This window comes from Mytilus trossulus, chromosome 12 (genome assembly GCF_036588685.1).
Source record: "Mytilus trossulus isolate FHL-02 chromosome 12, PNRI_Mtr1.1.1.hap1, whole genome shotgun sequence".
Classification (NCBI taxonomy): Eukaryota; Metazoa; Mollusca; class Bivalvia; order Mytilida; family Mytilidae; genus Mytilus; species Mytilus trossulus.
Genome location: NC_086384.1, coordinates 28,468,131 through 28,485,586, shown reverse-complemented (window position 1 = coordinate 28,485,586; position 17,456 = coordinate 28,468,131). Strand labels below are relative to the sequence as shown.

Genomic DNA, 17,456 nt, shown 5'->3' with positions numbered 1-17,456 from the left:
TCTCCTCTGATACTACTGGGCCAGTTGGAACTATACATTGGTCTGGAACTATATATTGATGATTTTAAATGAATATCCACTTGACAGTCTTTTCTTGGTTGATGTAACTTTGAATTTTTTATTTTGCTCACTGAACATGAAAATTTTAGTCAATGTCTAATAGCAAATTAGATCAACTTTGAATAACATTTTATGCATGTCTTTGGGTAAAAATATTGCTCTCACTGATATTTAGAAGTCCATATTTACAAGGCAATATGTGTAATTGATATAACCTTTAACATATCAATTCCCAATGCTGTTAGTTGAGACATATATAAGTCACTTCCTTTTATTTTTAAGTGAACACTGATGGCATGACTGATGGATTAGGGTTAGAAAATGGAAAAATGTACTACTCTTTAGTGAAGGTGACCAATAAGTTGAACTACACCTACATTCTAAGATCAGATGGTGTCACTATAGAGAAAAATCCACTTTTACCTGGGAAGGTGTTTGATGGGGACGTTAGAGGCTACGATATTAACTACTTACCATCCAATAAAATTATCTATGCAAACTGGGATGGATTTGGTTTACCTGCAGATGCCATTGCACAAGTAGATGTGTTGTCAGGTAATGCTTTAATTTATTGTATTTTGTGGAATAGAAGATGTTTTTTCTTAAAGATTCGACCAAAACGAATTAATGTATTAAATAAAGGGCAACAATTTTGTATTTTAAGTATAGAGGAAACAAACAGTATTTTTTTACAAAAGTTGTTATGGTCATGACATTGATTGAATCCACTTTATAGATTTCTACATCAGTGTTACATAAGTAACTGTACTATGACGACCTGTAATTGTTCACATCTTTTTCTTTTGGGCATTTATTGATAGTCATCTCATATTTTCAATCATACCACATCTCCTTATTTTAATAACAATATAGTTGAAAATGTTTATGGATGAAAGAAAGAAAGAAATACAAATAATTGAGACATTTCTTCTATTGTATAGTGTTCAGGAAAAAATTTAACTTATTGAATATTTTACAGGAAACCCTGGAATGCAAGTGGACGAGGCACAATTGGAGGCTCAAAATCCTAACCAGGAAGTTGTTTACTATGAGGTTGCTGTGGGAACAGACAGAAGATTCCCCAAGACCAGGGATGATGTTGTTCCATTTACAAATGTATACCTTAACAAAACTGTCATTTTCTATGACCTTGAGTTGACCCCATTAACTGGTATCTACTACTTTACAGTGAAGGCATACAGTGCATCGTATTCAATAGCAACAGTCACTTCAAATGGTTTCCAGGTTGGATTTGATGGAGGAGTTACAGGTTAGTGTATACTTTATTTAAGAGTAGATATCCCAGGGATGAATTCAGGCTTTTTGAAAGGGGGTGTAATTCCAGAAATCACAAAATATACTGTAGATCGTAGTGAGGCAAAGAAAAAATCAAAGATTCTGTTCTAAAAAATTATATATAATTTCTAATCAAAGAGGGCATACAGCCTCTACACCCAAGGACCCTAATCTGCCACTGATTCCCTCATGACATTAGACAAGAAAATTTATTATACTTCACGTTAAAATGCCATATTTTGATTGGCTAAGACGAGGGTGTCAATTTACTCTATCACATGGCTGAGCGGGTGACATTTTTTTTTAATGTTACCCTCCCGTCTAGACCAATCAGAAATCTATAGTTCAAAGAACAATGAATTGAATTTACATCAAGGAATTAAATACAATGCTTAAGTTCTACGTTTTGGCTCAGATTTTATTATCGACTGTTGAAATAAATAAATTTAAACATCTTGCTTGACTTTTTTTTTTTTTTCCTAATGCCCGTAACGTTGTTATGAACGTGACGTCATAGAAAATTATTTTTTAAATAAAAGTAAACTGTAAACGCCAAATATGATAGGACATTCAGTATAATAAATTAAATAACACATAGCTGAGAGGGTGATAGAGCAGATTGGAACCCCTCGAAAAGGCATTGTCAACCTTGGCTTCGCCGCGGTTGACAATGTTTTCTCGGGGTACCAATCTGCTCTATCACCCTCTCAGCTATGTGTTATTTATATAATATAACATTGTGTGATCATCTTGTTTCCACATGATTTAATTGTTATAAAAAAAAGTATGAAAATCAGAATCAGTCTTAAAATATTAGGGAAAATATCATAACTCACGGTGAATTTTGTTTGTATTACAGCTGGGATAATTGTGATGGAGAGATACATTCCAACATACACATATTTAGAAATTCAGTTTGAAGGATTTAGTTCCAAGTTAGATATCTTGATGTACTACGTAGCTTTGTCAAACAACTCTGATGCCAACAATACTAACTGTAAAGCATATGTAAGTTATTTATTATTATCTCTTTTATATCATAAAATAAATGAAATACCAGGATTTATCCCAATGAGACAATGACCCAATATGTTCCACATGTCATCATTCATTCTTTTTGAAGAGACAAGTTTTTATGTCTAGCTCTTAAGAAGGGCTTTATATCATATTTTGTTCATTTCAAAAAATGTTTTCCTTATGAAAACAGATGGAGAGAATTTAAGAAACAATGCATAGTGAATTGGGTTAACCCAAAATATCAAATGTTTATCAAATTTCGGTACTGACTTGATGTTTAGTGAGAGGAGCACAACAATTGACATAAAGCATTAGGTACAGACTACTTGTAATATAATTATACTTATATGTATGTCTAAAAGTTAATTCCTTATAAATATGGTATGAATGCCAAAGACTTGACTTTTATTTTGCACAGATTGATGGTGGTTCAGCTACAGTCGAAGAGAAGAAACAATTATTTACAGATTATGATGTCACCAATATAAACAAGTACACTGTTACAACAATGACAGGACTCAATCTGACACAGGGAGCTACCTATTATGTGTATGCTATGGGTAGGTCTATACTAGTGGTTCCAGCAGTGTTGTCAATTGTTTAATTTTATAAAAGAAGATGTGGTATGATTGCAAATGAGGCAACTCTCCACAAGAGACCAAATGAAACAGAAATTAACAGCTATAGGTCACCGTACAGCCTTCAACAATGAGTAAAGCCTAGTCAGCTATAAATCCAGAAAATCACAAATGTAAAACTATTGAAGTGACAAAACTAACAGCCTAATTAATGTACAAACAAGAATGTGTCCAAAATACACGGATGCCCCACTTGCACTAGCATTTTCCATGTTCAATGGACCGTGAAATTGGGTAAATAATCCAATTTGGCATTAAAATTAGAAAGATCATATCATAAGCAACATGTGTACTAAGTTTCAAGTTGATTGGACTTCAGACGCACAGACGCACAGACCAGAAAACATAATGCCCCTCTACTATCGTAGGTGGGGCATAAAAACATACCTGCCAACTTTCACGATTTAGGCGTGTACTGCACGATTTTGATCCTTTGTCACGATTGCACGATCGTGTTCCTGAAAAACCCTCTAAAACACGATTTGGTGAAAATCTTCACGAAAAATATTGTTGTTCCCGATTTTGAACTGTGTCCAATGGAGGAAAATCGTGTTCAGCCAATCAAATTTTGTGTTTCTCATGATCAAATTAATCAGCCAATCAAAAAACGTTTTCTCTCAAGATTGTTTTAACATGCTAGATATTGAACTTGTGTTGTATTCCACTGTCTGTTGATGTAAAAATGTGAACATGGCAAATGATTTTTCAACTGCAAGGAGGTTCTTACACATAATAAGAATAAAAGCATGGCTGATTGACACACTTCAATGATGCATGCAGTACTACCATGAATATAATCATGATAATAAATAGTAGTTTATTCACTAATTTATTGACATCACATATACACTTGCTGTAACATAATTTCATTTATGTATCAATCATTTAAAGTATAATGTACTATTCATTATTTTTCACATGGACCCCCCCCCCCACACCCACACACACACACACATCAACATGAGGAATCCCTTAAATGAGGGACTACCCTTAGTCAAGGGGTCACTCTTGTAAAAAATAAAATAGAAAAATGAAGATTTATTTACTTTAAAATGGGAAATTCCTACATTATATTTGGAACAGCTTTTATAAATAAAGAGTCCTATTATTTTGAATAATAAAGAAGATATAAGGCCAAGAACATATCAAAATTCTTGGACATGTGTTGACCATATAATACCAGATAGATCATAAGATGTATAGTTCTTTGGGAAAAGTTTCTCCAAATAATATGCATATGAATGTGTGCTCATTTGTACTTAAAAAGTGGTTTTAAATGTCCTAACATTGAGGGGGGATCCCTATGTGTTGTTCCCAACCTGATAAAGGTCCTTCTTTGTGTATAATTTTAAATTGGAAAAGTCCACAACTATTTAGTATCCTTACACATGAAAATAATTCCTGGTCTTACAGATACATGTTCATATTTTCTACTGATATAATAACTAGAATCATGCAAATAAACTTAAAAAAGGGATGTAAGCTCATCTTACAAATCATGCAAATATGACACTCTTTCTAGACTACAAAACAGCACGTGCAAAATAGTCGTTGCAAAGAATTTTAAACTTTGAAATAGTTGTCGCGCGCTAAAAACCCCATGGGCATTTTCAAAAGTTGGCAGGTATGTAAAAATGAATGAAAAACAAATATGCAACTCAGGAACAAATGATTACCACTGAATCACAGACTCCTGGCTTGGGACAGGCACATACATACTGAATATGGCGGGGTTAAACATTTTAGAGAGGTCCCAACTCTCCTCTAACCTGGGTCAGCGGTGTAACAGTACAACTTAAGAACAAATATAAATATCAGCCAATAACAACTAATATAAAAATCATGCATCTAAGACTTAATTGTCAATCATGACACATCAAACATAAGTTTGTAATTATATCTCACAGGCAAGACATATTTCTGTGTCAACAGTTTATTTCAAACTCCAACCTTATTTTATCTTATATAGGTACTGATAAATCTGGAGCTTGTGGAATGGTCATGCATGAATTCACTGTTGACACCACACACCCAGACAGGGGCAGGATAAAAACTGGACCCTATTATGATATGGTTTGTATTTTTTTTATGGCTGTTTTTTATAATATTAAAGTAGATGCATATTCCTTTTTGTTCCCCACATAAGGCTTTAGCCGGGGACATGGAAATACTGGGCATCCCTCCATGTGTCCATCTGGGCTTGTTAGCGCTCTTACAGGAACAGTTCTTGTCAGACTTTTATAAAACTTATACTAAAGGACAATATCAGCAATATATCACACTAGTTGTATAAAGGTGGAGGTTTGACTTTTTTAAAAAGAGTTTTTCCGCTTTAAAATATTAAATTTATGGAAACTGGCCTCATTATCCCTCTCAAGGATACAACAGAGACAACTTTTGCCAGATTTTTATAAAATTATACTATAGGTCAGTATCCACAATATCTTGGAGATGTTCTGTTTAATATGGTGGACAATCAATTTTTATTAAAAAGTTATGTCCTTTGAAATATTAAATTTATGGAAAACAGCCTTGTTAGGGCTCTCGTAGATACAATTCTTGCCAGATATTTATAAAACTTGTACTATAGGTCAATATCAGCAATATCTTGGACAAGTTCTATAATGTCAGACAATTGACATATTTAAATTGACATATTTAAGGGTGTCTTCCTCCATCTTGGATTTTGAAGAAGCAGATATCTTTGGTCTAGATATTTGATGAAATGTGCAAATTTTGAGAGTTGTATGTAATTTATGTAAAAGACTTTTGATATAGACATATAGAAAATTGTGTGTTTTATCATAATTACAGCTGCAATTTCTCAAAAACACCTTGTTTGTGTTTGATTAGATTTTTTTTCCACATTGCCAAATAAGGGGAGATAACTCCGATAAAGTAATTTTTATAATAGAAATAGTTATGAATTTACTTATTTTGATATGTAGCAAGAAAACCAGTTCGGTGACCCCATTTTTTCTTTTTCTTATCTGAAAGCATGTTATAAGAGCAATCTTCTCACATTTTATCTTAAAGTTCTGACAGAACGTTTTCTTTTTATCACACAAAATTTGATTTTCCATGCATAATTTATACAAAATCTGACAATTTTGCACTACCTGTAGCGTGAAAAAAAGTCTTGTGACCCATACTTTTTAATTTATTTTTGAAAAAAGCATGATAAAAACTTCATTTTGACAAATTATAAAAAAAATCTATCAATTTTAATTTAGACTGCCTAGCCACCTTAAAGAGTTCTGTCACTTGGAAATATAAAATTTATGGAAAATTGCATCGTTAAAGCTCTAGTGTGTACAATTTTTTCCAATTTTTTAGAACTTAAAAACTATTGATATGATCCTCAATAAAAACTTTTTGTTTACATTTCAGCCTGTGACTTACAATCAAGCCAATACATCACTATATGTGTATTGGGAGGGGTATGGTGACGATGTCTCTGATATTGCCACATATGAAGTATCTGTCTGGAGAAACAAATCCTGTTCAGAAGATGCCGAATCTGAGATGGTTGTTAGCTGGATAACCCTATCAAATAATTATACAGATTACAGTTTTATAGATCTTTCTCTTAATGTAAGTTTTACTTGTTCTATGAAATATTGTAAGGACAGTTTGATTAATCAGAATATGATGATAAATTCTGAAGATAATTAAAATAGTTTTTGCACCAATGTTATGCTGTAATTTGTAAAAACAACTATAGGTCAATATATGGCTTTCAACTACTGTGGATGCATTTATTTACATGGGTACCAATTATTCACAGATTGAGTAAAACATTGAATTTTCATGAATATTTATTTGGGTGGTCTTGCCAAAGTCTGCATATAGAAAATTTATAATTTTTGGAACATTTGAAATCATGTATTCACAAAATCTACAAACATTGGTTTCCACCAATTATATTGAAGCCACAGTTTTAACACAATCCATACTGTAAAGTAAGCTCTGAAAGCATTTGAAACATTTTATACAAGAAAATGTGGCCTGATTTATATTTTTCAAAATTAGGAGATCAGGTATGATTGCCAATAAGATAACTATCCAAACTATTATATAACTATTCAAATGACATGATAATAAGCAGCTTTTACATCATTCAACAATGAGAAAAATTAGTAATGTTTTTTAAACTATAAAATATTCTGACATGAAACAATTTAGACCCAAAAACCAATGGAAATACCTAAAAGACAAACCAATTGATAAATAAATCTTTTTTTCCAAAGCCCTTTTTCAGTGTTTTTTTTTCTTCTGTCTTGATTATGCAAAAAGGTTGTGACCATACAAAATTGCCTGAAAATATGTGTTTTCTGCACTTCAATGTCTTAATCAAAATTTAATTATAGAAATATTTGTAATTATACAAGAGAGACAAAAGATACCAAAGGAAGTTAAAAAAAACTAACAATGCTATGACAAAAAAACTAAAAAGACCAGAAAACAAACAACATAGAATATAAGCAACAAGAACCCCACCAAAACAGGGGGATCCCAGGTGTTCTGGAAGGGTAAGCAGACCCTGCTCCAAAGCTGTGTGATACTTATGTTAAACAAGGTATTGTGTAGTATGATACTTTATAGACTGAAATTAAAAAGTCAATCATATGATATTTTCAGAAATCAGAACCACTAGTTGTCAAGTTTATCATCACAAATGGAGCAGGTCTCTCCATAACAGATGAATCAGTACCAATACTAGTAGACATGACCAAACCAACTCCTGGAAAAGTTGTGGATGGCTGGGATTTTAAGAAAGATCGTGTTTGGTTTAATTCTCCCAACAGTGCGAAAGGTAAGTTCATAAAAATGATGGATAACTGTGATATATTTTAAAACATATTAGTATAAGGGGTATACATAATTCATAATCCCTTGCAAAACTAATCAAAACAAAATATGTATAAAAAGTAATTTTTTATGCTGCATGTTTTTCAATAGAACTAAAAATTTATCTTACAGTAAGACAGACTCTGCCGTCACTGAACAATTAGGGTATTTGGGAGAAAGGCAGAAATTCTGTCTAGCAACAGGGCACATACCAACTTGTTTCATTGCAAAAGTTGTTTAAAATACAGAGAGCTAGGCGCTATAGCTAAATGAGGCATTATATTTTATATCACTATTCCAACTAGACTTGGCTGAGTATTAATACATTCCTCAGAGTCAAATAGACTTTGCTTGATGGGCATAACATACATGACCACTGTGGATTCATTTATTTTCTTGGATTAAGAAAACAATGTATTTTCGTGTATTTGCCAAAGTCTGCATACAAGCCTATCAGAAATGTGAACCAGGTTGAACATTTAAATTTATGGTTCACCTTAACCTAATAAATCCATAGAAATAGGTTTTGCACAAATAATGATTAATCCACAGTATATAACAAAGAAATTGAAACTTGTGGTAGCTACAAAGGATGGATTTATTGTAAAGAGAATTGCATAAAATATTTTTCAGGATCTATTCTGCATTTGGCAACTCCATTTGGTCAGGCATGTCCAACTCGTCCAGTATCAATTGTAAATGATACCAACTGGAAAATCTTACAGCAAATAGGCTTCAGAGATCCTGAAGGACAGGATTGGCCAATCAAGATGCGCACAGAAAATCTTGGACATGAAATTTATGATGATGAGCTATGGATCAAGTTAGGAAGAGATACAAATTTGAACACTATGTATTCCTCAGGATACTACAGAAAAGCTGACTATCAATTAGGAGGAGAGTGGGAGGTTAGTTCAGTATAGTATAACTCTACAGTAGAGCAGTCATTAACCTCGTTTTGGTTTTCAGAATAAACAGTCTGTGACTCCATACTAACTATTTAAAGTAAAACCAAGATTCTTCAAATATATATTAAATATTCTAGTTTGCAAAAAATAAATATATTTTTTTCATTATAGTTGTAGATTTAAGATTTTTACTTCTATAGCATAATATGGAGAATGGAAGTCGGGAATATGTCAAAGAGCAGATTACAGCCTAAGGCCACCAATGGGTCTCCATTGCAGTCAAAAATCATGCACCAGAGGTGGGCCTCAGCTGGCTCTTAAATAACAAGTTAACTTATCAATTTTTAAATTACAGTTTGAAATAAAGGCTGCTAGTGGTGAAGGTATGGCTGCCACGTCTGTGATGTTATGGGATGGACCAGAGGGTGAAATAATGCCATACGATCACGTTCCAGAGGCTGACTGGTCTGCCACTGCCTGTTATTGCTGTTTTGAAAATCCGATACCAGCAGTAAGTGCAAAACTTTTTATATTTTAATTTAGACTTTTGATATATGACTTATTTGTACACCTTTTCAAGAGGATGTTTTAATTATATGAAACATGAAAACTTAATTAAACGCCTATTTCTACATATACAATATGTATTCAATGGCGTTGTACATAAATGACATATAAAATACAAAAATACACTATGTATGTACTATACCAAAAATTGAAAATACATACTGTGATACACAAGAAAAAAGTCGGAAAAGTTCAAAATAATTTTCGATGTTTTCAACTGACATTTAAAAGTATCCAAGGATTCAGAGTTTCTTACATTTGTACCTAGTTCATTCCACAATTTTGGCCCAGTAGTACTAAAGCTTCTATCTGAAAAAGTTTTCTTTTTGTTTAATGGGACTGCAGAACAACCAATAGATGACTCTGACGACCTTAATGAACGTTTCGACACTTGAGGATTTAACAAATTGATCAAATATGACGGTGCATTACCTACATGACAGTTGTAAATATATGTTAAGATTTTGAATGTAATTCTGGCTTTGATCGGAAGCCAGTGTAAGTCAAACAATGCCTGCTTGGCACTATCATACTTAGAACGGTTTAACAAAAGTTTATATAAATCAGTTTGTGAAATTCCAAAAAGTATAACATTGCAATAATCTAAATGTGATATAACCAAAGATAAGACCAAAGTTTCAGTTGCTTCTTTTGATAGATAGGATCTTATGCACTTTATTTTGTAGTAGTTCATCATTGCTGTCTTACATTTTTTAGTAATATGGTCTTTAAAGTTTAGAGACTCTTCCAGAAAAGCTCCTAAGTACCGTATACATGTTTTTGATTTTATAACATCTCCACAAATGATTATTTCTTTTGTCTGACATTTAGAGAGTTGGTGTCGACTGCCAAAGAGAATAAACTCCGTTTTCACATTGTTCATTTTAAGTTTGTTACTGTTCATCCAGGTGTTTATATGAACAGCGCAGTCCTGTAAGTCCCGAATTGCATCCATCTCATTCGTTAATGTTGGCCCGAAATGTTATTAGCAGTATGGTCGTCGGCAAATCCGTACACAGTAATAGATGGTGGAATAATGTCGAATAGAGTTCCGGCTAAAAAAAGACTAAATAAAGACTAAATAAAGGCTAAATAAAGACTAAATAAAGGCTAAATATAGACTAAATAAAGCCAGGGACCTAAGCAACTCCCTGTGGTACGCTACACTCAAGTTGTCGCTCTGATGATGTTGTAGAGCTGACATTTACACGACAGCTTCGAGGTCTCAAATAGGAATCGATCCATTTAAGTGCGGTTCTATTTACACCGTACTGATATTTGAGTACTTTTATCAAAATACTATGATCTACAGTATCGAATGCTGCACTTAAATCAACGGCAATCATAGCGGTGACTTCTTGATGCTCCATTCCATTGAGTATGTCATTAATGAGTCGTAGAAGGGCTGATTCACACGAATGGAATTGACGATACGCAGATTGGTTTGTAGAAAGGAGATCATGATCTTTCATGTGTTCATTCAGTCTATATAGCGCACATTTTTCAATTAATTTAGACAGGAAAGACAAGTTGCTTACTGGTTTATAATTTGAGTAAATAAGTTCAAGACCAGCCTTTTTCAGCAGAGGCCTGACTACCGGGAAGACGCCTTGACTAAGAGACAAGTTAACTTACTTTGTCTTTACAGGCAACAATTCACTAAGGAACGATTTAAGTTGAGATCCCTTGTAACAACTCTTTGTCATGTCCTTATGTGACTTGTTGCATGGCAGAATTATGTCCCTTTATTCAATTTATCCTTATTTTACACCTGCCTATTGTAAATATTGTTAATTAGTTCTCGTTCTAAGCATGCATGAAATATTTGCCACTAGACATTTATCAAACAACAAAAAAATCAATATAATATGAAATATGACGCCTGACCCTGAACTTTACCCCATGGTTAAATAATTTCTGCATTTTTTTATGGCCACCCCCTTAAATATAATTATTTTTTTGGAAATGATTAAAATCCACACCTTCAAACCATGTATATTCAGTATTACATTGATAAGACCTTTTCAGTGCAGCATAACTGTAATTCTCATCCCATATATATAAATCTTCATATTCAAAAACAAGATAATATCCTAAGCCAAATAATTAAATGTTTGACATCATTCTTCAATTTTAGACATGCACTGCCTGTGACTGTACGGCATATTTAGCTGAAAAGTTTGGTAATGGTACAATAGTAGCACCAACAACTGAAGCAGTTCCTGTTGTTGATAACGGTACATCATCTCTGTACCAAGTGGTAGAAAACCCTAAAGGTGGCGCTGTCATCACACCTATTGATTTATCAAAACAGCCTGCTAGAGCATCGTGTGGTATTGAAATTTTCGCAGGTAAAATATGATTATTTATTATCTTTTTGTACCAAGATATTTTCTTTGTAGATATCTTTTCAATTAGTGAATTCAAATCAATTTTTCTAAACTTGAAAATATAGAAATATAAGTATTCCATCACTGAACTAAATGAATAATAAATGTTCAAGGCTGTGATTGTTTTTCTGGGTTTTTTTTGTGTGGGGGAATTAAAATTTGGTGGATGTGTTGGGATAACCATCTACTCCTACTTTTTAAAATCCAGATCAATTATAATAAAACTGATCGAATTCACCTCCTTTAGTAATTAATTAGAAATAATTCAACATGATACATTCAGCTTTTTTACCCAATACTGCATAGTTTTTTGCTTATTTTTATGTAATTTTGCTTGCAGTACCTTTTGGTTTGAGATGCAATGATATAATCTTGTCATAAGAGTTTTATTCAGATAAGGAAAGCCATTTTTTTATATGAAAAATATTCATATATAGATGTTTTATTGTCTCCCATTGCCAAAATAGTTTTGCATTGCAGCAACAAATCTTTTCTTTCAAACTTTTATTTAATATGTACCAAATCTCGTGATTTTTCCAATTGAAATATTAAACATATCAATATTCTGTTTATAGGTGATGACCCACATGTTGTAACGTGGTGTAGAATCTTCAATGATACATTACCCCCACAAGTGGTAGAAGATGTCCTCACTTTTGACCCCTCTGCTGATTTCCACACTTACAAGATCGTTGTTGACTTTGAAGCTGATGAAGCTGTAAATGTAAGTTTATAAAATGATTTAAAAAAAAATTACTGTTAGTCAATATCATTGTTTTTTTTATAGTCTATGCATCCTTTCCTTTGTCCGTTTGTCCGTCTGTCATGCTTCCGGTTTTAGTCTTTGGTAAAGGTAGTTTTTGGGATACGATTGCTGTCAAGCAATCTGTAGACTTTTATTATTGACTCCTTTCCAATTCTACCCATGCCTTCACCTCGACCATTTTGTTCTAAATATTAAGGAACATCTCATATTCTTAAGATTTTCTTGCTTTAAAAGGTAAAAACAAACAAAGGAATTGAATTAAAACACTTTCCTATAATTTTTTCTCATAATATTAATGTTTCGATATTTCCCTTTTTAGCTCACCTGGCCCGAAGGGCCAAGTGAGCTTTTCTCATCACTTGGCGTCCGTCGTCCGTCGTCGTCCGTCGTCGTTAACTTTTACAAAAATCTTCTCCTCTGAAACTACTGGGCCAAATCAAATCAAACTTGGCCACAATCATCATTGGGGTATCTAGTTTAAAAAATGTGTGGCGTGACCCGGTCAACCAACCAAGATGGCCGCCACGGCTAAAAATAGAACATAGGGGTAAAATGCAGTTTTTGGCTTATAACTCAAAAACCAAAGCATTTAGAGCAAATCTGACACGGGGTAAAAATATTTATCAGGTCAAGATCTATCTGCCCTGAAATTTTCAGATGAATCGGTCAATCGGTTGTTGGGTTGCTGCCCCTGAATTGGTAATTTTGAAGAAATTTTGCTGTTTTTGGTTATTATCTTGAATATTATTATAGTTAGAGATAAACTGTAAACAGCAATAATGTTCAGCAAAGTAAGATCTACAAATAAGTCAACATGACCAAAATGGTCAGTTGACCCGTTTAGGAGTTATTGCCCTTTATAGTCAATTTTTAACCATTTTTCGTTAATTAAAGTAATCTTTTACAAAAATCTTCTCCTCTGAAACTACTTGGCCAAATTAATCCAAACTTGGCCTAAATCATCTTTGGGGTATGTAGTTTAAAAAATGTGTGGCGTGACCTGGTCAACCAACCAAGATGGCCACCACGGCTAAAAATAGAACAAAGGGGTAAAATGCAGTTTTTGGCTTATAACTCAAAAACCAAAGCATTTTGAGGAAATCTGACATGGGATAAAAATGTTTATCAGGTCAAGATCTATCTGCCCTAAAATTTTCAGATGAATCGGTCAATTGGTTGTTGGGTTGCTGCCCCTGAATTGGTAATTTTCAGGAAATTTTGCTGTTTTTGGTTATTATCTTGAATATTATTATAGATAGAGATAAACTGTAAACAGCAATAATGTTCAGCAAAGTAAGATCTACAAATAAGTCAACATGACCAAAATGGTCAGTTGACCCGTTTAGGAGTTATTGCCCTTTATAGTCAATTTTTAACCATTTTTCGTAAATTAAAGTAATCTTTTACAAAAATCTTCTCCTCTGAAACTACTTGGCCAAATTAATCCAAACTTGGCCACAATCATCTTTGGGGTATCTAGTTTAAAAAAATGTGTGGCGTGACCTGGTCAACCAACCAAGATGGCCACCACCACTAAAAATAGAACATAGGGGTAAAATGCAGTTTTTGGCTTATAACTCAAAAACCAAAGCATTTTGAGGAAATCTGACATGGGATATAAATGTTTATCAGGTCAAGAACTATCTGCCCTGAAATTTTCAGATGAATCGGTCAATCGGTTGTTGGGTTGCTGCCCCTGAATTGGTAATTTTGAGGAAATTTTGCTGTTTTTGGTTATTATCTTGAATATTATTATAGATAGAGATAAATTGTAAACAGCAATAATGTTCAGCAAAGTAAGATCTACAAATAAGTCAACATGACCAAAATGGTCAGTTGACCCCTTTAGGAGTTTTTGCCCTTTATAGTCAATCTTTAACCATTTTTCATAAATCTAAGTAATCTTTTACAAAATCTCCACTGAAACTACTAGGCCACAATCATCTTTGGGGTATCTAGTTTGAAAAATGTGTCCGATGACCTGGCCATTCAACCAAGATGGCCGCCACAGCTAAAAATAGAACATAGGGGTAAAATGCAGTTTTTTGCTTATAACTATGAAACCAAAGCATCTAGAGCAAATCTGAGAAGCAGTTAAATTGTTAATCAAGTCAATATCTATCTGCCCTGAATTTTTCAGATGAATTGGACAACTGGTTGTTGGGTTGCTGCCCTCCAATTGGTAATTTTTAAAGAAATTTTGCCGTTTTTGGTTATCTTGAATACTATTATAGATAGCGATAAACTGTAAACAGCAATAATGTTCAACAAAGTAAGATCTACAAATAAGTCAACATGACCTAAATGGTCAATTGACCCCTTAAGGAGTTATTGCCCTTTATAGTCAATTTTTAACAATTTTCATTAATTTGGTAAATTTATGTAAATTTTTACCAAATATAGTTCTCTGTTACTAATGGGCAAAGTTCATGATAGATATAATTGTAAGAAGCAAAATCGTTCAGTAAAGTAAGAACTTCAAACACATCACCATCACCAAAATACAATTTTGTCATGAATCCATTTGTGTCCTTTGTTTAATATGCACATAGACCAAGGTGAGCGACACAGGCTCTTTAGAGCCTCTAGTTTTATATGCTAGTTTTTTCAACACGGAAAATCAGAATTGAGCAGTATTTTTGTTTAGTGTTTTTTATATATTTAGAAACAGGTCAAAGAGGGGATTCTGCAGTTTTGATAAAATGTTAGAGTTCTCCAAATTCTGATAAAGCTATTTCTGTCAGATAAGAACTAAAGTAGAGTTTTTATACGACCGCAAATTTTGAAAAAATTTTCGTCGTATATTGCTATCACGTTGGCGTCGTCGTCGTCGTCGTCGTCGTCGTCCGAATACTTTTAGTTTTCGCACTCTAACTTTAGTAAAAGTGGATAGAAATGTATGAAATTTTAACACAAGGTTTATGACCATAAAAGGAAGGCTGGTATTGATTTTGATAGTTTTGGTCCCAACATTTTAGGAATTAGGGGCCAAAAAGGGCCCAAATAAGCATTTTCTTGGTTTTCGCACTATAACTTTAGTTTAAGTGAATAGAAATCTATGAAATTTTGACACAAGGTTTATGACCACAAAAAAAAGGTTGGGATTGATTTTGGGAGTTTTGGTTTCAACAGTATAGGAATTAGGGGCCAAAAAAGGGCCCAAATAAGCATTATTCTTGGTTTTTGCACAATAACTTTAGTTAAAGTAAATAGAAATCAATGAAATTTAAACACAATGTTTATGACCACAAAAGGAAGGTTGGTATTGATTTTGGGAGTTTCGGTCCCAACAGTTTAGGAATTAGGGGCCAAAAAGGGACCCAAATAAGCATTTTTCTTGGTTTTCGCACCATAGCGTTAGTATAAGTAAATAGAAATCTATGAAATTTAAACACAAGGTTTATGACTATAAAAGGAAGGTTGGTATTGATTTTGGGAGTTTTGGTCCCAACAGTTAAGGAAAAAGGGGCCCAAAGGGTCCAAAATTAAACTTTGTTTGATTTCATCAAAAATTGAATAATTGGGGTTCTTTGATATGCCAAATCTAACTGTGTATGTAGATTCTTAATTTTTGGTCCAGTTTTAAAATTGGTCTACATTAAAGTGCAAAGGGTCCAAAATTAAAATTAAGTTTGATTTTAACAAAAATTAAATTCTTGGGCCTCTTTGATATGCTGAATCTAAACATGTACTTAGATTTTTGATTATGGGCCCAGTTTTTAAGTTGGTCCAAATCAGGATCTAAAATTATTATATTAAGTATTGTGCAATAGCAAGTCTTATCAATTGCACAGTATTGTGCAATGGCAAGAAATATCTAATTTCACAATATTGTGAAATAGCAAAATTTTTTTTAATTAAGAGTTATCTTTCTTTGTCCAGTATAGTAAGCAAGAAATATCTGCAAGAATTTTTTTTAATTGGAGTTATCTTTCTTTGTCCAGAATCAACTTAAATCTTTGTTATATACAATATACAATGTATATTCACTTTTTACTACCAACTGATAAATTTAAATAATCTTTACCATTCAGTGATAACAAGCAGTTTTTTTACATCTTAATATTTTATGATGTATTTAAATGAGTAGTAATTGTTGCAAACTCAATTAGAATATTTTAATTGAAATTAGTTTTGGAATAAGGGAAAGGGGGATGTGATTAAAAAATTGGGTTCAATTTTTCTCATTTGAAATTTCATAAATAAAAAGAAAATTTCTTCAAACATTTTTTTGAGAGGATTAATATTCAACAGCATAGTGAATTGCTCTAAGAGAAAACAAAAATTTTAAGTTCATTTGAATACATTCATTCTGTGTCAGAAACCTATGCTGTGTCAACTATTTAATCACAATCCAAATTTAAAGCAGAATCCAGCTTGAATGTTGTGTCCATACTTGCCCCAACCGTTCAGGGTTCAACCTCTGCGGTCGTATAAAGCTACGCCCTGCGGAGCATCTGGTTCTTATATGTCACTGTTATGCAACTGATATTCGATATTGAACTTTCATAAAGAAATGTACCATCTAGGTCGTTAGATTAACATTTAATATATGTTAAATCATAAGTTTATAAATGGTTTGTTTAGGTATGCGCATGCATATAGTTTTCTTGACCTCCATGGGTATCAGACTGAATGGTTGCTCTGCATTCCCCACTCCATTGATTAATTTGAAACAACTTCAGCCAAAATGGGAGTCTTCCATCTTATCGCTGCGAGTTGTCGCCATTATACTTCCGTCAATGTCAGAATCAAAATAGGACAATACGTCAAGAAAAATTTACCCTGTTCTGTCAATAGACGTCAAATTATATTAAAAGCAAAGGCAATTTAAACAGAGGAATGTATACGGAAAGGAGTCGTGCCCACTGACCTAAAGGAAATTAGATATTTAATGAATTAGAAATGGGGTCCTCCTAGAATTCACGTAGGAAAATAGGTGATAAGGTACAAAGTGAAATTA

The 17,456-nt window shown here is 33.0% G+C and overlaps 1 protein-coding gene across 1 annotated transcript in view; it reads left to right on the top strand.

The window, feature by feature from the left end:
• The window catches only part of LOC134693720 (uncharacterized), a 121,394-nt gene that overhangs the window by 67,598 nt on the left and 36,340 nt on the right, over positions 1–17,456 (top strand). Inside the window, exons 32-42 of the mRNA XM_063554620.1 lie at positions 343–615; positions 1,040–1,330; positions 2,216–2,364; positions 2,792–2,933; positions 4,981–5,084; positions 6,402–6,605; positions 7,653–7,827; positions 8,496–8,770; positions 9,126–9,281; positions 11,475–11,688; positions 12,303–12,451. Coding sequence (XP_063410690.1) covers positions 343–615; positions 1,040–1,330; positions 2,216–2,364; positions 2,792–2,933; positions 4,981–5,084; positions 6,402–6,605; positions 7,653–7,827; positions 8,496–8,770; positions 9,126–9,281; positions 11,475–11,688; positions 12,303–12,451 — 2,132 coding nt within the window. The remainder of the gene's footprint in view (positions 1–342; positions 616–1,039; positions 1,331–2,215; positions 2,365–2,791; positions 2,934–4,980; positions 5,085–6,401; positions 6,606–7,652; positions 7,828–8,495; positions 8,771–9,125; positions 9,282–11,474; positions 11,689–12,302; positions 12,452–17,456) is intronic.